Source organism: Aotus nancymaae, unplaced genomic scaffold (assembly GCF_030222135.1).
Source record: "Aotus nancymaae isolate 86718 unplaced genomic scaffold, 86718_ANA_hifiasm-v0.15.2.pri h1tg000075l, whole genome shotgun sequence".
In the NCBI taxonomy this organism is placed as follows: Eukaryota; Metazoa; Chordata; class Mammalia; order Primates; family Aotidae; genus Aotus; species Aotus nancymaae.
In genome coordinates, this window is record NW_026988490.1 from 1,105,623 (window position 1) to 1,129,798 (window position 24,176).

At 34.2% G+C, this 24,176-nt stretch overlaps 1 protein-coding gene across 5 annotated transcripts in view; it reads right to left on the bottom strand.

Annotated features, from left to right (window-relative positions):
• Positions 1-24,176, bottom strand: part of UBE3A (ubiquitin protein ligase E3A) — a 92,971-nt gene that overhangs the window by 11,644 nt on the left and 57,151 nt on the right. For all 5 annotated transcript variants that reach the window (XM_012460370.3, XM_064367818.1, XM_012460371.2 and 2 more), the window contains 7 exons: positions 20,329-20,627; positions 16,139-17,385; positions 10,038-10,182; positions 6,919-7,124; positions 6,121-6,285; positions 4,884-5,039; positions 4,710-4,783 (listed from right to left, as the gene is read on the bottom strand). In XM_012460370.3, the coding sequence (XP_012315793.1) occupies positions 4,710-4,783; positions 4,884-5,039; positions 6,121-6,285; positions 6,919-7,124; positions 10,038-10,182; positions 16,139-17,385; positions 20,329-20,627 (2,292 nt within the window). The remainder of the gene's footprint in view (positions 1-4,709; positions 4,784-4,883; positions 5,040-6,120; positions 6,286-6,918; positions 7,125-10,037; positions 10,183-16,138; positions 17,386-20,328; positions 20,628-24,176) is intronic.

Here is a 24,176-nt window from a genome sequence, read left to right on the forward strand (position 1 = left end):
GACAAGAAAATGAAAAAAAAGCCACAGACGTAGAGAAAGTAATCATAAAATACATATCAGAAATGGGCCTTTTATAGAGACTACACAGTATTCCCCACTTATCCATGGAGAATAAGTTCCAAGACCTCCCGCAGATGTCTGAAATTGCAGATAGTACCGAACCCTGTAAATACTATGCATGATTTATTTTTCCTTCACAATTTCATGGATAAAAGATTCATTCTTTCTTACCATAGATTTTAGCAACTTCAACATAGGATTTTTTAATTCTATCCTTATTAAGTCAGGAACTTTCACCTTTTCACTTAAAGGAAGCACTTTCCGGCTTCTCTGGCACATCTGAATTTCCATCACTGCTCTTGTGCTTTAGGGCCATTAAGTAAAATAAAGGTTACCTGAACACAAGCATTGATACTACAACAGTTGATCTGATAACCAATAGACTAAAAGTGGTGGGTAGTCTAGACAATGTGGATATACTGGGAAAAGGGATAATGCCCTGGGTGGAGAGGTGGGAGATTTCACCATGTTATTCAGAATAGTGCATAATTTAAAACTCAAGAGTTGTTGGCTGGGTGCAGTGGCTCACGCCTGTAATCCCAGAGTTTTGGAAGGCTAAGGTGGAAGAAATGCTAGAGGCCAGGGGTTTGAGACCACCCTGGATAAAACAGTGAGACTGTTTCTACCAAACAAAACCAAACAAAACAAAAACTAAAAATTAGCTAGGGATGGTGGTGTACACTGTAGCACCAGCTACTCAGAAGGCTGAGGTAAGAAGATTGCATGAGCCCAGGAGTTTAAATTTATAATAAGCTGCAGTCATGCTACTGCACTCCAGCGAGATTTTCTCTCTTAAAAAAGCCAACAAATGAACAAGCAAGCAACCCACTCCCCCCTGCCCCATACATCAAAAACCCTGAGTTATTCAAGGAATTTTCCACTTAATGTTTTTGGACCACTGCTGACCAAAGATAACTGAAACAAAAAAAAGCAAAACTAAGGATAAGGCAATTGCTGTATTTTGCAGAAAATATCTGGAGTCAAAAGAAATACAAAAATGAGGAAAAGATACTTTTAGTTAAATATGTACCTACTAGATGCCTTGGAAACTCTAGGCCTACATGTTTGCCCAAGAGAAATAAAACATTTCCACAATAACACTGTATACAGCTTTATTCACAACAGCTCCAAACTGGAAACAATCCAGCTGTCCACCAACAGGTAAAAAGCAAATTTTGCATATTCATATAATGCAACACTACTCTATAATTTTTAAAAAGGCACAATAAACGCAATAACATGGATGAATCTTGAAAATGTTCTGTTAACCTAAAGAGTCTAGATGCAGTACAAGTATATATTATATGATTCCATTCATAAGAAATTCAAGAGCAGACAAAAGTAATCTATAGTGACAGCAATTACAACAGTTATTGTCTGTTCTAATGGGGTATGGAGATTCACTTGAAGGAAAAATATGGGAAATCTGTGTTAATGAACATAGTCTATACCTTGACTGAAATATGGCTGCATAAATGTAATTTTTTGAAACTAACCCAGTTAAGCCCTGGGTATTTCACTGTATTCACATTTTACCCCACACAATGTAGACACCACCATTATTACCACCACACTGGTAACATTTAGAGAGCAGTTAGAGAATCACATTATTTGAAAATGAGTAATGGGTAATAATTAAGCACTATCTTATCTGATATGTGCATATTTATATACATGTGTACAGATCATATATGTGGATCTGCAATTTAGGGTAGTCACAGAGTTTTTCTTCAAAAGTATTACAGGTAATGAAGGAAGAATAAAGAATTCGAATATCACAATTTTGCAACCCTTAATGAATTAGCAAATCTAGGCAATCAGAATCCGTGATAAAAATTACCAGAAAAGACAAAGTGAATGAGCCTAAATTATCCCTACAAACCAATATCTATGAGGTATTTGAGAAGGAAATAAACTCTGGATCTGTTTTTCTTTTTGTTGAGATGGAGTATCACTCTGTCATCCCAGCTGGAGTGCAGTGGTACAATCTAGGCTCAGTGCTATCTCCACCTCCCAGGTTCAAGAGATTCTTCTGCCTCAGCCTCCAGAGTAACTGGGATTACAATTTTGTATTTTTCAGTAGAGATGGGGTTTCACCATGTTGGCCAGGCTGGTTTCAAACTGCTGGCTTCAGGTCATCTGCCCGTCTCGGCCTTTTTTGCATGTCTTTTTTCAGTTGCTGAAAAAGCTCTCCATGATTTTATTTCTTGTTGACTTCCTAGAAACATCTTTCCAAATGTCCCTCTCCATGTCACTTTTTCAAAGTTAAGAGCAGGGACTGCAAGTTTTTTTGACTGGTAATTTTTGTTTCAAAGGTTTGATTCAGATTCAGAGTTGATTTTGCCAGGCACAGTGGCTCAAACCTATAATCTTGGCATTTTGGGAGGCTGAGGAGTTTAAGACCAGCTTAGCCAACGTGGCAAAACCCCATCTCTACTAAAAATAGAAAAATTAGCCAGGCGTACTGGTGCACACCTGTATTCCCAGCTACTCAGGAGGCTGAGGCAGGAGAATGACTTGAACCCAGGAAGCAGAGGCTACAGTGAGCCCAGACCGCGCCACTGCATTCCAGCCTGGGTGACAGAGCAAGACTCCATTAAAAAAAAAAAAAAAAAATTAAACAATCTTATTTCTAGTGGTTTACATATTAAATAAACAGCCTCACGGTTTTTATTTTTATGAATTCTGCATACAATAAATACTAACCAAAATACCTACACAGGCATACTACTGCCAGTTCAGTTTTAGACCATGGCAAATAAGGTGATTATGGCAGTTAAGTGAGTCACACAAATTTTTTTGTTTCCCAGTGCATATAAAAGTTACGTTTACACTATACTTTGGTCAAGTGTGTAATGGTATTATGTCTAAATATTAGTACTATCTTAATTTAAAATAATTGCTAAAAATGCTAATGAATTAAGCATATTTGTTGGAAAATGGTGCTGACAGACCTGCTTGATGCAGGGTTGCCACCAAAAAAACTCAGTATCTGCAGAGTGCAGTAAAGTGAGATGCCTGTATTGCCCTTTTCCCCCTGTTATTAAAAGCATTAAGTCTTCAACTATCTACTTGTAGACTGTTTAATGAATTAATATTTTCATATTTATATTGAGAAAAGAAGCTGAATTTAGTTAGAAAAGGTTTAGAACATCATCAACTCTGAGGATGAGTTGGAAGCTACTCTGTCATTTTTCACATAACACTAGTTTGCCCTTCAAACCATACATTTAAAAATGATCTTAAGATACATACCAAGTATGGATTATGTTGTTATAAAAAGCTAGAAATAAAATTAAAACCTTAATTTCAAAGATAATTTCTCTTACCCTTTAGAGATCAACATTTGACTTTTTTCATTACTATTAGAAATTGTATCTTATAAATCATATTACAGAGATATTGCTGTTATATTCCTTGTGACTAACAAGTAGGGTTCTCTCATCACCATGTTATCCCAACCCTTTAATGAATCACCTTTGAAACTCTGAATAGATAGCAGCACAGAGGTTGCTAAGAGTAAATAACATTCACCACTGCTGCCAGAAATGACCAAAGGTGCACCAAAATGAAGAAATACTGGTAACTTCTCACAAACCAGGATGAAGAACCTTATAAGATAACAGAACAAATGAATATAATGTAACATACAGCCATCCCTTGTTATATGTGACAGGGATTGGTTCCAGGACCACCTGTGTATATGAAAATCCATGCATACTCAAGTTCCATAATTGCCCCATGTGGAACTGGCATATATAGAAATCAGCCCCCTGTATATGTAGGTTCTGATTCCCACCAATGCTGGATCTGCCCTTAGTTGAGAAAATAAACCTGCATGTCAGGGGGACCATGAAGTTCATAGCTGTGTTGTTCAAGGGTCAACTGTATAATATAAAAATAATGTTTACTGCTAGATAATTGATATTCATTCTAGTGTTTATATACTTGAGTCTTAGAGCAATAATAACCTTTGGAGACAACTTCCAGGAAGGTACCTGTTTGCAGGCCTTCTCACTGCAATCCACCAGTGGGTGCCAAAAGTGTATCTTTGTCTCTTGAACCAATCTCAGCAGGGAGAATTGGATGGCAGAGTACACGGAAGCAGACAGTACAGTAGTAAGGGCATTTGCTTAAAAGCAGATAGAACTGGGAACCTCCACATCTTTCTGTGGGAGTTCAGGGTTCAGTTTCTTAAGGTGTAAAATGGAAATACTAATATGTATCTGGACATATTATCTTAAGAATTAAATGAAAGACTACCATTTCACTCAAAAAGTGCTTGATCCTGAGTAGCCATGTAACAGTTCACAAATGCAGAATTCAAAAGAAAGGAAAAATATGCAAAAGTGGTAGCCTTATTTTAATTATCTTATCAGCAGTAAGAATACTCTAACCAGTATCACAAGAAATATTAGATAATCTATACCCCAAATGCAGGAGAAAACATGAGACTTACATATAACAACACTTCATCACAAGATTAACTCTGAAAATTGGTGATTATATTACAAAAACAAATCTAAGTATATAGATGAGAATTTGTGAGTTTGCTTATTTGGGAATTAGTACCTAGAGATAAAGATCTGAAGCAAAATCACACACCCCTTTAATGAATCAAATCTTCTTTGAAGAATTAAGTACCTCACCTAATCAGAACAGAATCCCTGGTATAGCCACCGTCATATTCTGTAGTTTCTTCTAGTGCCTGGAAATCTAGATTCTGCAAATTCAAGAAAATATGTCTTAGTATCTTCTACACTGCTGTATCATTACAAACAATAAATCGATCCATGACTTTTTGCAGACACCTGCTTTCTTACCCGGCTTCCACATATAAGCAATTCAATTTCTTCTGGTCTGAATAAGTACTTTAAGGGAGATTCATTGGTCACCATATGAAAACCTCTCCGAAAAGCCTTGAACTGTTTTTCTACTGATTTATTGAGAATGTAGTCAGAATAAAGATTGACAAATTCCTGTAGGAAACATTAATCACAAGAACCTCTTATAATATGCTATGCAAACAAAACACAAGTTATTGGGCTGCATAGCTCTTTAATTTTTTCCAAGAAAAAAAATTCAGTTTTACACCTACGAAGAAAACTACTACTTATAATTTCACAATTCTGTAGCCAATATTAAGCTATGAAAAGGCCATACACATAAAACTGTCATATATGATATAAATGTCAATTTTGATATTGTATTAAACAAAACTAAATATAAATGCTAGAGATGCATATAACTTTTTAGGTTCCCTCAACTAGGTATGCAAACAGTAACATTTAAACCATGTATCCATCTATTTATAAATGCCAACATTTTAAGAGAGTACAATGTATTTGATTTGAGCAAACCCGGAAGTCCCATGTTGTCTACCACAGAATATTTGGTAAGGTGCCTGCTGTATCCAGTTCAGCAAAAAATACTGAAGTGTTGACTGACACAAACTACTATATCAAATCATAAAAGGAAAATGTGCTTTGTACCCTTAGTGTGTATAATATTTAATCAAAAAATATCAATAGAAACATGTTTCTTAAAGGTGTACTGTATCTTTGTCATAATTTTTTCCTGTTATGTTCTGGGTTAGTCCCATTCCAGACGAACACATTTTAGTCAACAGAAATCCACATCTGATGTAAAAAATACTTTTCAGAAATGTCTTTGTATCACAAACAGGATACACATGTGTAAATTAAATGTAATTTTTATTTGTCTATGATAAGGTCCTTAATCATGAGGTTCCTGCTTATAGCTTAATGTGGAAAATACCCTGCTTCTTGCTTTATCCTACAACCACACTTAGCTATGAACTATCTCCTACCTCATGTTCTCTTTCTCTAAAATGGGTTTAGTGCCCAACTGTGTGCTTTCATACCAACTTACATCCATGATTTAGAAAACTGGACTCCAGCATTTACATAAACTTGGTTACTGGATTTCTTGTGTTTTTTTGTACAGACTATATTAGATGCTTCTTTAAAAGTTATAAGCATACATGCTTTGAAATTATTAATGAAGAGACAAAAAATGATGACATAAAACATTTATTACCTTCCTGTTTTCATTTGTAATTGGAATTTTATCACCATTTTCCTTTAGATCATACATCATTGGGTTACCAAAAAGATCTGTTTGTGATATCTGGAAAGTGATCATCATGTCATCTTCCACATTCCCTTCGTACTCCAGTAAATCTTTTAAACTCTGATATAGAACCTAGCAACCAGAAATAGTAAATTGAGGCCACTATAGAACTATAAAATACAACAAATAATTTATATCACCCTTCTTAAAAGACAATAAAAACAAAAACCTTATCAATGAAAATTTTATAAAAAGGATAGCTAGTATCCCTCCAGTCTCCCAAATAGTTTCCAACCTACAAAAGAAACACTGGCAGTCACTGTGATGTCCCATTCTCTGCTGAAAAACCCACACCACCAATTTAGCAATAGATGTCACACTGTGCTCTATGAGAAATTCTGTGGTGTCTCAAGGTGGGGGTGGGGGAGGTGGGAGCAGGCACACCAAGACTCTTAGCCAGGACTGCTCTGATTTTACCTGTCCATCTCATAAGATTTCACTAAAATATAAACAAAATGTTTAGAAACATTTCTCTATGGAATCAGTCTTAAAAAGCTTCGTGCTGACAGCAATATATAAAAATGTCCCCCTTTGAGTTTTTAAGTGTTCATGGTACTTTGGTCAGGTTAAAACATTTTTTATCTTACGGATAAAAGTATCAACAAAGATTCTAAATGAAAACTTTTAAAATTTTGATATAAATTAAATTGTATATTTGCATTTAAATAAAATCAAAGAGACTGAATTTAAAAAATGACAACTTACTGGGTGAGAGTCTCCCAAGTCACGAAAAGTTCCTTTTTTCCCCATTAGCTTTCTGTAGACAACCATGGGAAAATGTACATCCAGTATACAGTTATTGTAAATAGCCAGACCCAGTACTATGCCAATCAGAGTAAACTGACCCTCAGTTTCAAAAGAAGATGGATTAAACCAAAACAATTTTGTAGATTCATCGTATGTGAACATACCTATAAGAAATGATTTTTAAAATACATTACTTTTGTATTTTATTAAGAACTGATGAATACAAACATAAATTTAAAGTAATTACACATATAAAACATTTATTTAAAATATATGTAATTATGCATACATTGATTTCTATTAGCACTTGAGAAAACACTGTCCACATATATGTTATAAATTGTGGTGAATGTGGTATGTAATTTTATGAAGCCAAAGAAAGTCCTAAGTGATTTGATGGCATTGAGTAGAAAAACACATTCATTAAATTCAAGCTTTCTAATTTTCTACTAACACATAAGAAAAGTTATATTCATACTTTATCTATCCATAGCTAAAAAGTAAACATAAAAAAAACCCCAAAGGCTATATTTTGAAAGCATTTCATTTATAAAAATATATTTGTACATGCACTATTTTTAAAAAACAATTTTTAATCACAGTAAGGAAAGGTTTTTTCAAAACTAGATAATGCCATGAAATTTCTCTAGCATTTTCCTAACAAAATCAGATGATCTGAAGTACATAAACTTAGATTATTCTGATAAACTTAGATAAACAAAGCTATTTGATACCTATGTTGTGGGCCAATATGTAAAACAAAAGTTGTTTCAATTTCACATGGTCTTCACTATGCAAACCCCAATCGTGGAGACCTTTTTGATATCACTCATTGGAAAACTGGGGTGGGGCGTGGTAGTTCACGCCTGTAATCTCAGCACTTTGGGGAGGCCGACAGAAGCAGATCACCTGAGTTCAGGAGTCCAAGACCAGCCTGGGCAAGATGGCAAAACCCCATCTCTACAGAAAACACAAAAATTAGCTGGGTGTGGTAGCATGCGCCCGTAGTCCCAGCTACTTGAGAGGCTGATGCATGAGGATGGCTTGAGCCTTGACCCAGGAGGTGGAGGCTGCAGTGAGCCAAGATAGAGCCACTACACTCCAGCCTGGGCATCAGAGAGCCAGATCCTGCCTCCCTCAACCAAAAAATAAAAACTTAAAAAAAAAAAAAAAAAATTGGAATCTTTGGTTTTATCTACCTGAATATTACTAAGAATTGATTTCTTCCCTTTTAAATGATTAAGGAAAAAAATTTTTAATTGAATTTAGAATTTTTTCATTTTACTAAATGTTGTTTAGCTGCACTGTGAAACTGAATGAAAACATTTTAAGAATTAAATCTGAAAAAAATCTAATTTCCAATAGAAAAGTAGAGCTTTGAAATAAGAAATCAAATTATATAGCATATAAGTTATTTTAACTGTAGTTTATAAAAGGACCCTTAAAATGTCTCCTTGATGACTAGGAGCATGAATTAAGCTTAGGGCATTTTCTGAATGTAAAATGACTGGAAAATCAATTCATGTTTGAGTTTCATGGTTTCTATCTAAACATTTTTTACAGACCAAGTTACAATATCCATGGAAATACTTTTAGTTATAAGTATGGTATTAACAGGGTCAAGAACAGTTGACAAATAATACAATTAACAAATTTGTTCAAGCTAGCAGTGGTGTGTCTAAAAAATTAATAAACTTGATAAAATGTCACAAATGCACTTCCTTGGTCTCAAGAGCAATAAACTATAATCAGAATATAACTTTGAAGTTCCCTTTCAGGCACATTTTCTCATGTTTCAGGGAAAAAAAGCACCATAAAGAATGCCTCCAGTAAAACATTCCTTTTAGTTACTTTTAATGCCATCACTTCAGTTACCTTACTGGAACTGCTTAATCTATGTTTTTTCTTACAATTATTTCTGCATATAATGCAAGTATACTTTATAGCTAATGTTTAATATTTCTAGATACATCAAAAACTAGAGCTAAGGTTTATCAAATTTAGGAAGCTTATGAAGTTCATAATTTTCTATCTCAAAAAGGGCATGGTCTTAGGTATCTCTGATTTACTTTGAACAAACTACACACAAATGGCATAGCCTTTTAGTTATTAATAAAACACTAGCTAGTCTGTAGATAAGGGGTGTGTGTATGTGTGTGTGTGATTAAGAACAGTAACAGAAAGGTCAACTCAATTAGAATGAACAGGCTATAACAGCTCAAATTGCAAAGCTGAAGGGAAATGATGCACATTATTCTATGCACACACCTCACAATTCTGATGGTACCTTCAGTGGAAACCTTTTCCTATAATTGTCATATACTCAACTTTAAATGTAAGCAAGCTCAGTCACGAAGTGGTTATATTTACAGTAGAAACTGAACCAGTTCAGAATTATGCAGTTAAGTAGACGACCTAAAACACTGCATTTTTTCCCTGTTCTACTTTATCACAAAAGGGAAAAAATTAAAATTCTGATCCTTCACTTTCAAATTAACATATCCCATCAGCCTTTATCAAACTGTTCAATAACTCTTCTGGGAGACAAAAAGGGTTCTGAAGTTCAAAAACTTTGGGGGGAACATTACTTACATTAAGCCCCAAGAAATCTTATAGCAAATAAACCAAATTAATGGGATATCAGCTAGTGTTTTCTGAAGTTTGAACATGACATACTTGTGAAACAGTCTCTCGATATTCTTCTAACCATTGTTCTTTGAAGCTCACAGGTCAGGAAAACCATGAGTTTGATGACGGTTTTAGATAACAAAAAGCAAAGAAATCCCTTCAAGTCTTCCAATGTACCATTCTAAAGTGCTTTTCAATTCAATTTACCAAAGAGATAATTTCCTTCATTAGAATATATGACTAAGAAATAGAAGTACTTGAATAAATTAGTGATACAAATCAGTTCTTAAAACCTACAAATTCAATCATGATATGTGATTCCAAGTAATCCGTACCAAATCCTTCTTTTGCAGCTCTTTATAGCTGAGAATATTTATAAACCAAGATAAAACAAGTAAGTTATTCAGAAAGACAGTATGACACCATAATCACATTACTAAAGTATTTACCAATATCTGGATTGAAGATTTCCTCCACAACCAGCTGAAAAAATTCTTTGGAAACACCTCCCTCATCAACTCCTTGTTCTCCTTCAAATTCCACATACAACTGCTTCTTCAAGTCTGCAGGATTTTCCATAGCGATCATCTCTAGCTAGTGATTGAAAAGGTAAACATGAACAGAAGATGATTGCTAGTATCAGGAAAAAAGCAAAATAAAAACAAGGAGTAGGGTTACAACACAAATACAAATTTTTGACGATTTATATGTAAATAGAAACAGAAAGCAAACTGATAAAAAGCCAGTAAAGACAAAGATTCAGTCTTAAAGATAATGAAGAAATAAGACACAAAAGATACCAGCATTGGTAAAAGGCATACTTTCTAACTTTACTGATTTGTTATTAAATTAACATACAGTTAATTAAGATTTTATTACTTGTGTGTAACAAGTCTGGATTACACAGGACATGGACAAGCAGCTAAACCATTTCAGCAAAAACGATGGAGTACAGAGGTCTGACCTCAAAATTGTTCATTACTAGTCCTTTATTAGAACAGAAACTCAAGAATTAAGTCTTAATATCTACTAAGTCATAAGTAAAATATTTCAATTAAGAAAAGTACATTGAATAGTAAAGCAGTTCATGGTCTCTCACAATAGCACTTAGTATAAATGATCACCTTTTAATGGATTAGAGCCCATCTTATATACACATTTCCTTGAAAGCAGGTGAGACATAACCTTACTCATGTCCTTACTCTTAAATTGTAAGTTGTCAAACTTTAGTGTCTGGCATTTTCTCATCTATAAATCTTTTACCAAATATTCTTGTGCACCTATAGAATTATGAATATACAATAATTAACCTCAGTCATTAAGATTAATCATAAAATCAACACTAGATTCTAATATGAACTGTTTATACTGCAATTTGTTTGTTTACTTTATCTGAAATTCACGAACAGTATGACTGCATCCAGTACATGGATGGATACTGTATCCAGTATCAGTCACATCTCCTAACTTGTCTTCAAACCTCTGTTGGCTGATTAAAACAATTTTACCTTGGAGTTCAGGTTATTCCAACTATTCCAAACATAATTTTAAAAATGGTTTTGAGCAATGCAATCATCACTGAAACAACTGTCTTATAGTGCTATAGTAATTAAGGTAATAATACTCATTTGGACAATCTAGTTTGTCTATAAAAAACAAAATCTCATAAATTAACAAATCAGGTCAGGTTGCCCTAGAGCATTATTTTTCAAACTTGTCACCTGCAACTCATTAGTGGGTAGGCTAATCCATTTAGTCGTCTGTATTCCACATAGCAATGGAACCTACTGCTTGTGAAAACTTTTGTTTCAATTAGATGTTCAGATGGATATGCATGTATTGGGATGCTATGTAAAATATTAGGGGTTGCAGTCAAGGAGTTGACAAAACCAGCTGAAAATATCTTCTGGGTATCTTCAACTTTAGGGTCCTATTCTGTGAATTTAGTCTTTAGTTTTAAATAATGTCTGTTCTTGTTCAACACCGATCTCTAATATGTACAAAACCATTTTTAGGCCAAGTTATGTTAAGACAATTTACTTTGAGACTGTGTTTTGTTGTGGAAAGATAAAGTCAATCAGAATACACCTTACTATTCCCAATGCCCACTTACCATAAACTTTTAACCTTTAAACTTTTGCAAGCAATTCAATTAAACCTCAGTTTCCTGAACATACTGTAAGTTGTGAAGGCAATATTAAGAAGATAACACATCATACTGTTACCTTTTAAAACAATTTTGCTTTCTGAACAAAAGATTTGCAATTTTGTGTCCCCAAAAGAACCTGACATAGACTAGTTCCAAGATCAAAAGTCAAACAAATGTAGATTTGAAAATAACCTTGGGAAGATAAACAGTTCCAGCTGCAAACCTGTTTCAAGCTACAGAGCATACAGAATTCTGAGGACTAAAATTAGAATTTGCATCTTAGCTCAAATGTGGGACCAGACCAACATTCCATATTGCCATGTAATCCATTCTGAGTTTCCTTATGCCAATTTCCAACTGGCTAGGTGTTAAAGATGTAAGTCAGTGTTTATATTTACCTTTACATCCAAAGGTAGACTTGCTTTTTATCAAATATAATGTATTCCAAAGTGGGAAAAAAAAGATGATCTGATATTTAGACTATGTATTCTATAGCTTTTCCCTATTAACATTCATCGATGAGAGTTGACTCGTTATCAATATAAAACCTTTTAAATCTGTCACAATCAAAATGTGTTCAAATATAAGTATGTAAAAAATTTTTGAGAAGTACTTGGGAACTGAGTTCTGTAGGGAAAAATTTTATTACCTATTTTTAGATTACCATTCTGGTACACGTAAGTGATTTTGTAAAATACTGTATCACTTAAGAATAAAGGCTGGGCACCATGGCCCACACCTGTAATCCCACCACTTTGGGAGGCCAAGCCAGACAGATCACTTAAGCCTAGCGGTTTGAGACCAGCCTGGGCAACATGGCAAAAACCCATTCTACAAAAAAAACTAAAAAAAATACGGGGGGCGTGTGCCTGTTGTCCCAGCTATTTGGGAGGCTGAGGTGGGAGATCAAGGCTGAAGTGGGCTGAGATCGCGCCACTGCACTCCAACCTGGGAGACAGAGTAAGATCTTGTCTCAAAAAATAAGAGTAAAAACAATGCATAAATAGCCTTTAAAAATATTTTATTTTAAATTATTTTGGCAATAGCCATTTTGATGAAGGCCATTATTTCATAAAGAGCTGTACTGATAATTCTTTTTCTTAAAAATAACCTCCATTCATGGTTCAATTTTAAAAATATTTAAGAAATAAACTGTAAAGGTATATTCTTTACATAATAACTATATTATTTAAAACTATTTTTTTGTTGCTGTTTAAGCACAAACCTCATCATAAAACTGTACTTTTAAAGTCAAAAGCATTAAGATATTTGAAATTGAGAGGACTATGTCTAAACATTCTGAAAAGGAGAATGTACATGCATTCCTGAATTCATTTAATATACAGATATGGATTTTTAGGCATTTTTTAAAGTACAGTATTTGTTGTATTTATTTAATACAGAGACTAGCAAGTGTTTACTGAGGAAAAATAAACAGAAATGCACTGGGGATATAATCACATCTACCTCTTCATTGTGTAACCTCCTCTTTCTTAAGGCTCTTGATTTTATTAATTATTAGATAAAACGAATTTTAATTTCTGAACTTTTTAACTGGCCATGATGATGAAATCCTAGAGAGTTCATTTTTTAAAAAATCTGACCTGATATCAAACCATCTGCAGAATACATAGTAGGATGACATCTTAATATCAAAATACAATATATCAAAATACGGTATTACTAGACTGATCAGAATCAAAAGGGAAACCTTACCACTTAAAATCTTAATAGTTTTCTGAGCTATGACATCAAACCCATTCATAATTTTAAGATTCCTTAATAGCATGAATATTTAAGTAGAAGCAATACTCAGATAAAAGAGACCTCTAATACCTAAGAATGCTTGGGATTTCTAAGAAAGGCTAGCTTCAACGACTTCAGTCAACTTGTTGCACTCTATGATAACAGTTTGGTAGTGAGGAGGCTTAAACTCTTGATTAAGATGTCTAGGTTATCCAAATTAATTTTTTCATGTTCACTATAAACACATGAAGAAAAGTATGTTATAGCTCAAATGTAGTTTAAATATTTGGGTAATACCAAATCACATAATCACATATGTCCACAAGACCTGGAATCCTGAGTTCTATTTCCAATTCTGCCATCAATTTAGGCTAGAATCTCTTTCACATTTCATTTACCTTACATGTAATACTAAGAAGTTTGATGTTTCATTGTCTCAAATGATTATATAATGCTGAGGATCTATGTAGATATATGCTTCATTCTCTCATTCAACGTCTGAGAAATTATTTTGAGGGCATAAACCAGGCATATTTCTTGGTTTCATTTTTCATTTCAATTAGAATAAATCACAAGAAAGAACAAAGGAAATTACATGTTAACCACAATATAGCAAATGTGTAAGATAAAATTAAACATACCTAGAGCAGCACAGAATACTCTTATTCTTAAAGCACTGTGAGTCAATGAATAAATAAAAGAATTAAGTTCATGTTTCAATAATAAGAGTGTTCACTAATGAAAATGCTGGAAGCTGGGTTAGACTGGGCTATCAGAAACCAGATAAAAAGGGCCAGTGACTTTTAGAGGGGATTTTGCAGAACCTCCTGGTATTGGGGCTTTTTATCTTTGCCTATCACCTTTATCTGTGCTAGTTCCTATTTTTGAACTTCCTTATTCAATTCCACATCTCAGCCATTTCTTTTGGATTTTAGACATTTATTTGAAATTCTAGAACTCCCTCAGGGAGTTCCAATTTTCTAACTGGAACCAAGTTTCACACCACCATCAACCTTTATTCCAAGCCTGCTGTTCCCATGATCCTCTTAAAAATCTGAGTTTCTGAAACACGTCAACATACCTGAGTATCAAAATGGCCTCTTTCTCTCTCTCTCTATGGACACATACCTACAATGCACACACACTCCCACCCCTGAGCTGAACCAAAAGCCACCTTCCCAAATACTGGAGTCTGGCTTTATCAAAATATCTGTGGAGTATTATCAAGAGTACAGATTCGTAGGCTCTACAATACAGCTTCTAATCTACACTTCTAGAGGGCAGGGTCTTGGATTTTTTTTTTTTTTTTAAAAACAATTTCCAAATCAGATGTGAAGGCAGTTTGGGGGACCCCATCATGGCAATACTATGTTCTTCCATAAACTTAAAACCTCTATCTTCTACTCCTTTAAGAAGTAACTTTAAAAATCTCATATACATACTATCCATGGAAGTGCTTTGTCTAAGAAAAATGAGAAATTCCTTGTAAAAGAATACACAAATGGGTAAATACGTAAAAAACCTCATCACATTAGGAATGTCTTCATTCAAATGAAAGGTGAAGTCTAAGCTCATGTTTATCACTGTATTGTTTTCTAAAGAACAATAACAAAAAAATAGAACAAGTCCTAGAAGAACTATGGCAGTAAGTTAAACGGGTAAGACAGGGTGTTCTTCAGCAGTTCTAAGGTATTTGTGAAGAGACAACTTATCGTTTATTGATTCTAAAATTCACTTTTCTTTTTTCACATTATCTCTGAAATCAGATTATACCATACAAATGATACCATCTTACAATGAACCGTTGGTATTTTTCTGTCTTAGCAGTAATAAAATTATAGCATTTCCTACAATCAGAGTAGATAAAATACTATAAACATGAATTTTTCTCTTGTTATCAAAGACCATTTCTCTAAAAACTTCAGTTAGGAAAAAAGCTGCTAGTCTGGTTTGAATTTCGCAACACATAAAAGCAATGAACATATTTTGCTTTTTTAAAAAAAAAAAAATCCATAATTATTAATTCAAGTTACCACTCCTCAACAAAAAACGTACAAGAGTCTCGCATATGTAGTCATTATTTTCTGGGCTTGATTTCTAAACTAAGAAGTGCGTGAACTCTAAGGTTTCTTTTAGCTCTTAAAGCCTAGGATCCCATAATTTTATTTATCAATATTAAGCTTACCACAAAGTTTCTTATTTCTTCTTTTCTACCCAATCCTGCCCTACAGTTACAAAATTAGCAAGTCTTAAGAAAGTGGCCAATGGTTTGTTTACTGTGATATGTAAGAATGAGGCTTAAAAAGCAAAGGAGATCCTTGGGAAATAAGATCTTAAAAAACTCTACTTCTGAGCTTTCATATGAGAATAATCTTAAACTACTTTCTGTATTTGGATCCAGTTTTCAAGATTTAGAAATTGCATTCGTTTTCAAAGACAGAGTGACCATTATATAATACAACCAATAATTTGTAGAACACATTTATAAACTTGGACAGGAACAACAAAAGTATAATACTTACATTTAAAATCAGAAATGTCCATGTGTCCCTATGGTATATGATATCATTTTTTTCAGTCACTTTTAAAATGAATTCACTGAACTGTATCATGATATCCCCATTATTAGGTTTTTAATCTAGCAGCCCAACTTACCCGGACAAGTGCATCATCTATGATATGGTCACGTCTAACTTTGAGTCTCAAATATGGATTCAACTGCTGTCCTTGAACTAAGCTGTAGAGAACAGTGATTCTTCGTTCACTGTACATGCGAATTCTATTGTCATAATATAATCCCAAATTCTTTGTGACAGCATTCAATATAAAGGGACATGTCATAAAAGAGAATTTGTTCTCTGTTTCTACTTTGAAAAAAGTATAATCTTTATCCATTTCTAGAACCTCATTCAGTGGTTCATTAATAAACTCTTCAAAAGGGATAAGTGGTTTGCGACAATCCAGGGTTTTAACACCAAGTTCAGTTTCCAGGGGGTCCACTCGAGGACCTTTCTTGTTTCTTCTTTCTTCTCCCAAAAGCTCCTGAAGTGTCAGCTCACTGGACTCAGGGATGGGCTCTTCATCATCTTCTTCATTGTGATCTGTGTCCACTTCCCCTCCTACTACATTTGCATAGTAAACCATTTTCAAGCACTTCGAAGCAGCAACAATGGCATCATCATCATTCACTAAATTTCGACTGTTAAATTCATTGCTTATGACTTTATAAGTAATAAGTTGCTGAAATGTCTCCATCATTCTCCGAATCTGGTCTGCATTGTATTTAGACCACAGTCTGATCAGTTTTCCTTGGGCTGCAAGGGGTAGCTTGCTCATTGCTTTGCAAAATAATGGCAATGCCATTTCCAGATATTCAGGACTGTGGAGATTTCTATTCTCCATTACGATAATGAACAAATTCAGATAATTAGGATCTCGAGAGTATACGTTGTGATACGTCAAGTCACATTCCACGTTAGGTGACAAATACACAAGTGCATTGAGAAAGGCAGTTTCAATTTTTTCATTAGAGAGCAATCTGGTGTAGACCCTTCTAATGGCATCAATATCCACAGATACATCATCAGGGCCTAATTTTTGCAAATTGTTGTCTCCCTGTGAGCTGTCACCTATCCTGGAGGAAGATGCTTCTGAGTCTTCTTCCATAGCAGCAGCAGAGCATGCAGCTTTTTCCTTTTCATCTTCATCCTTGTCTTCATCCTTGGCTTGAAGAGATTTCAGTTCTTCCTTGGTGTGTTGTTTAACTTTCCGGAAGCTCTGTACCAATGCCTCAGCACTAGAAAAAACTCTTCCAATCACACGAATTAAAGGGGAATAATCCTCTCTTTCTCTACATAATTCAAGAATTTCATATACCTTCTCTTCTGTTAAGTAAGTCACATCTAGAAAATTAGAAGAAAAAAGAGAACATTTATTTCATAATACGCATACTTACTCTGTTGCAAAAAGTTCTAAAACAGCCAGATATTCTAGACTCAATATAATTTATGATACACAACTGTTAAAGTATCTAATATTTACATTCAGCAAATAAAATATAATGCTTACCTTTTTCAATGAACTACCTATACCAACGTCCTCACTTATGCTTTTACATTCTTTCAACAATGCATAACTCTTAAGATCATGAGCTTAAATGCTCTTTATAATCAAGATATCTATTAATGTATAGCTTTAATTATAAAAATGAACCAATATATCATGTCCTGATTCATCATAATACAGCCTTAAAACCTCACTGTAGAACAGACAGAAATACTATTAGTCTTCTTTGAGTTTTCTTGTTTTACTACTCTGTTCTCAAAAGACTAAGGAGGCAAGGTCTTAGACAGTGCGAAGAAGGCAACTTACAAGCTGGCAAGCAGTACAGAGACTATGCAGTCACCAAAATCTGTTTCCTCTTTTCCAGGGCACAGAGTTGAACCACATTTCCCAACTTTTTGAGATAAGTGTTATTTTCAAGCAAAGGCTTTTACCTTTCTGGCTAACAGGATAAAAGATATTTGTGCCAAATATACTCTTATACATGTACTGTACAACATGTAGAATTTTTAATGACTCCCACCTCTGCTTTAATATTATCTGTTTCACAATAAAAGACAATATAAAATGTAAGTGATCACTGAATGATCTCCAAAAATTGAACCACAGAAGTACCAAATTTTATCATACTAAGGATCTGATCTGTGGCTCAGCTGCAAGAGTCCCAACACTTGCACAGTCCCTTTTATGGTCCTTAACGCTTTAAGAACTAATTCTCAGGTTTGTTCTATTAAGAATATATGAGCATCTTTTGCTATATATCAGTCACCTCTTCCCCAAAAGTGTAAAACCACTGCTATTTCTCATTATTTTCATTGAAAAATTTTATAATACCTTCTTACAAGACAATGCAAAACCCCTATCTAATTTCCTAAAATGTAACAAAATACTACTATCTTATTAGGACACAAGACACTTTGCTTCCTGAGCAAGTCATAAGGTTAACAAAGACTTGCTTTGCATGCAGTAATATGGCCTGTCCTAGGGATCACCATTCTAGACCCACATGTCCTTTGTTGATACGACATGCTTTCGGGACATTTTCAAGTGATTCTGATAGTCTACTAATCCTATCTAGAATGTACCTATACTTTTTCTACCTAGATATAAATTAGTCAAAAACTACTGTAATTAGATATGAACATTCATGAAGTTTGGGTATCAATAGAAAGAGGTATTCTACTGAGAACATATTAAACAAGACATTTTCGTAAAATTTCTTGTGATAAATGTGTGTTCCTGAACATAATTTCAATCTTTTAAATTTTGCACTTAAAAAACTCATGCAAAAACAGAGTGTGGGGCAGACAATACCTATGCAATTCTGTAATTAGTTCTAACCATAATTAATAATCAAAATAAGAGTACTAGTGTAGATAAAGCATCTCTAATTCCTAATATACTACAGAACATTGGGAAAAAATTAAAGGACAGGGAATAGCATATTAGAAAGTAGGTATAAGGAAAGGTCAAAACTGCTAAATGATGTAGACTTGAGCAAAAAGAAGAGGGGGCATAAAGACTGGGTAGAGCCACACCATAAGCACCTCTAAGATGGAGCACATGGCCAAAACAGCAGTTGAGTACATCCCTTATGTACCACATCCCCTCACAGCTGGCTGCATCCTACTGTGCCAGCACTCTACATTCAATTAGTGGTACTCTGTGGTGCATACTTACTGGAGAATTGTGTATGATAAAGTCAATTCTTACTGACTTTATCATACACAATTCTCCAGTTAAGTATGCAGCTTCCACAATATACCGACACATATATATATTGACATTTACCTATTTTTCCATAGTGTGTGAGCTAATTCACAAAACAGAACTATACATTCTGAAGCAACAAAGTTGTGTAAAGCGATGAAAATAATTTTATTGTGGAAACAGAGTAGAGGTATAACACAATGCCACTTCACTAATTCTTTCAAACTTGATTGAAATGATATTACTAAAAGTTTTAAAGGCAAATCCTCTAAAATTCTCACTTGTATATGTCATAAACAAAAAGCTTTCTCTTTTAAAATACAATCACCTCTGGGTATGTATGGGAGTGGGGGGTGCTAAGCCCTGGTAGTCATTCAAAAATTCAATTAACTTGTTACTAATTACCTTCACTGAGGAAAATAACTTGCAGTTTAGTATTAGCAACAAGGTAATCGAATTCTCACGTTTGGACATAGGACCATTTAGAAAACAGAAGACCTGAGCCTGAGTGAAGACTGCCGCTGGTGGGTCATGATCCTTGGCAGCATGACTGTACCAAATGTCTGGGAGGAGAGTGAGAAGCATATATTAGAAGGACAAGTAGAATTATTTCTCACATAACTACGACAAAATTTTGTCTTGCCTTCAAAAATGGAAAAAAACACTGCTTCCTCTTTCTGCTTCTTTCACAACATCATCTGAGGTTCCAGAATTCATGCCAGATACTTAGTCCAGTTATTCTAAACTTAAATAGGCTTTGTGGCCTAGTTTTGGAGATTAACTACCACTTAATACATTTATCCTAAGAATTTTTAAAAGTTCATATCTATTAACAAAACTTTTGGCATATACTCTGCTTCTAATTAGCAACAACTAGACCTGTAAAATACAGTTAAGTCATCAATTCAATTATTACTCCTGTCCTTTACCACAATGAAAATTTGGTTCTACTCTATCAAAACGTCTTAATGTCACATAAGGAAAAACAAATAAAAATGTAAAAACAAATTTACATTTAAATCTCCTATATGGTTTTCAGTCAACAATTCTCAATTAAAAATAAAACATCTTACCTTTAAAATCAATTCTAGCGCCTTTCTTGTTCATTTTTATCTCAGAGCAGGAGTTGTTAGGGGCACCTTTCGAGTTCTCAAGGTAAGCTGAGCTTGCTCCTTTCTTGGAGGGATGAGGATCACAGAGTTTTGCATTAATCTTATAAAGCTCGAGGGCTTTAATAGCTGCTGCATTATTATCCATACGAAGAAAAGTTGGACAGGAAGCACAAAACTCATTCGTGCAGGCCTCATTTCCACAGCCCTCGGTTAACTGGTGGTAGTAGCGTTCTATTAGATGCTTTGCAGCTGCTCGCTTCCTGTACCAAACATTCAAACAATAAGCACAGCGATTAGTAAAGCTCTCATGTACGAAGCTGAACAGATTATCAAGGCAAAAGTTAGTCAAGCACTGAAGTAATAAACCTGTGTATTAAGATGAAAAGTAGATGCATTATTAACCTACAACTTCTGACTACTGAAATAGTTAATAAATATTTTCTAGGATATTGTGATAAAGAATGTCATTTGTTTATCTGACTGTATTGTTTTAACAGAGTATACATCCCTTTGGTTTAAAAGTGGGGAGGTGAGCTTCTCTGATGGTCTATGTGCTTAAGTTGTTTAGCACAACAGCTGAAAAATCACAAGGTTTACAGTTAAGAGTTTTAGGATTCTATCATTTTAAAAATCAGCATTAAGAAAATGACTCTATTTAAAGCATCAATCCAGTTTTCCCTTATATAACCATTGTTTCATTTAACAGTTTGTAAATATTTGACTTATAGTTAACATAGATATCTATCTGGAATAAAAACTATTTTTTTTTTTCTCAAAAATGAGACTTAAAAATTTAAGTCAAATATCCAAAGCCAGTGTTACACTGAAAGAAAGTGGCTGCAGGCTGGGTGAGGTAGCTCATGACTGTAATCAATGCCGTAACTTTGGGAGGCTGAGGCAGGCAGAATGCTTGAGCCTAGGAGGTCGACACCAGCCTGGGCAACATAGTGAGGCTACTCTTTACAAAGTTTTTAAAAAATATTAGCCAGGTGCAATGGCATACACCTATAGTCCCAGCTACTCGGGAAGCTGAGGTGGGAGGATCATTTGAGCCTGAGAGTCAAGGCTGTCGTAAACTGAAATCGGACCACTGCACTCCAAGCCTGGGCGAGGAGCTAGACTTTGTCTAAAAAAAAAGAAAAAGAAAAGGAAGTGGCTCCAAAGAATACAATCTTAAATCTAGAACTTGTCACTAAACCTCCTCCTTAGTTCCACATCACAAGATGGAACACTTTAAGTTCCATTACGCAAAATCTTATATTCTTTTTACTCTGTGAACTTAGCGTACACAGATTAATGTCCTATTATGACTGTTCGGGAGAGCTACCAAGACTGAGGAAGGAATTATGTGATCAAGTAAGAAGTTAGTTAGATGACATTACCTCTATATTCAACACTAAAGAGTCTATGCTTCTACTAATTGATGATATGAGATTATAATAATTTAAGTAGAATAAACTGGATCCAAAGAAACATTAAGTCACAGCTATTCTTTTTGGTCCCAAATTCACAAGTATGGAAATAGAAACTATAAAGAATCAAAACTGTAAGGAAAAATAATTCAGCTAATTTTCAAAGCAGTCACAGAATTATCATACTAACATGTAGGACTAAATAACCAATGGCATGGAGTTTACATCTTGTTCATCTTGAGAAACTCAACAACAAACAAGGCAGCAAATAAGTGATGAGACACGGTAGTCCAATTCTGTCTCAAAAGAAGGACTCTGACTCTCTAAACTATCCAGGTAGGTGACAAAAAGTGATCATTCACACACATTCAATTCATTCTGGTGCTTATATTTTTTCAAATGTTCCATGCAAAATACCACTCACTGCATGCAAACAGAGAAAAAAAGAAAACCCACAAAGCACAAGTAAAAATTGCATAAGCATGTCTTAAAAACATTTTACTATCTATGAAGCTATAAACAACCCCACCTGAAAATTAAAAACTGTTATCACAGACACATCACTATGTAAAATATGAAAATGAAAACATGTAAAAATACAAGGGGAATGCAGAATGTAGAAGGTTTAAAACACAGATTGCTATTCTTCAGTAAAAAGGGAGATTATGTCATGTTCTTCCAAACTACAGTGACTTCCCTGGTGAAATGTAAATAGGTAATCCTTTCTGGAGGAAAACAGTGAACATGTATCAAAATCTTAAAAACATGAATACTGTATGAATGAGATCTTGTGGGAAGTAATTTGACAATTTTACAAAAATGCATTGTTTCTGTATCTGAAAAAAATCAACATGTCTAATAAAAGATTACTTAAATGAACTAATAGATCACACAGTAAAATTAAAACTATCAAGATTTGAATTCGATAAGGAATAGTCTTCCTGATCTATCACCTACTGACAAAAGTTAGTTACAAAGTAGCAGGTGTAGGATGAATCCATTGTTATTTCAAAGCATTAACAGTATTTTCTCTGGTTGATGTGATTAAATGAGTTTTAAAACTTCTTACATATTTTGATTTCTTATCCATTCCTTCTATATTAAAGCATGCTGCTTGCATTTTAAAAATTAATAAATATGATAAAAGGAAAACGAACAGTTTTAAAACTTCATCTACATGATTTGAATGGCCCCAAGATTTACTAAATTGTGTCTGATTTTTAAAAAATTATCAAAGTCAAAATACCAAAATACTCAAGATACATTTTAATGTGAACTTCTGTACTAAAATAACCTCCCCAAAACTTGTCAGATAAATAATACTTCTTTATATACTACATAGGAGGAGAGTGATCATCACAAACAGAACAAGACTGAAAAATCAGAAGACCTGCATTAAGTGTCATCTGTCTGTCTCTAAGCAGTTGTAGGATCCTAGGGAAATAATTCTCTGGGCCTCAGTTTTCCCACCTTTATGAGTCCCTTCAGTTCTAATTTTAAAATTATTCTATGTAACAGGGAGGTGAGCAAGAAACTAGTACTCGTTGGATGCCTGATAACATACTAGACACACCGCTGGGCACTCTGACATAGGTCATCTCATTTGAAAACCATGACGTTGAGGATTATCTTCAGTCCACAGCCAAAGAGAGAAACAGAACTGGCGTCAAATCATGAAACCAAGATCACAAAGAAAGTACAGAACCAAGGCCAGAATAGGAGTCTTTCAGCTTCAGAGTCCAAGTCATTTTGACTATATTGTTTTGCAGAAGGTGATTAATTTCAAAATAATTAGTTTTTTAACAGTAATAATGAAGAATTTTATAGGAAAAAATCTCATAACTTATGTGCAACTGAGAAAAAAATCTGAAGAATCATGTGAATCTCACATTTATGCATATATTTGGTACCACAAAGGTAGACCAAGTTTCTTGAAGAAACAGAACCAGTATATTCTGTAAAGTTAATTTATCTCTAATTTATTGAGAACCTATGTGCTATGCATTTTATGGACATTCCCACTTTAGAAGAGAATAAACCTTAACAGTTAAGAGCTTGCATTCTGAGGCCAGATGCCCAAGTTCACATGATGGCTTTACCTCTTAATTAACCATATGACCTTGAATGAGTTACTCAACCTTTCTGTATGTCAGTTTCCTCATAATTGAAATAGTAGTATCTATAAGCCTTATCATGGTGAGAATTATTATTTCTCACATTATCGTGAGAGAATTAAATGTGTGTGTGTGTGTGTAAAGTGCTTAGAACATTGCCTGGCACATACTAAGCAATATGAAACTGTTAGCTACTACTATGATTGTTGTAATTATTACCCTCACAAGTGTACGAGTTAGCACTATTTCATTCTGTTGATGCTCAGAGAAATTACATAAGTAA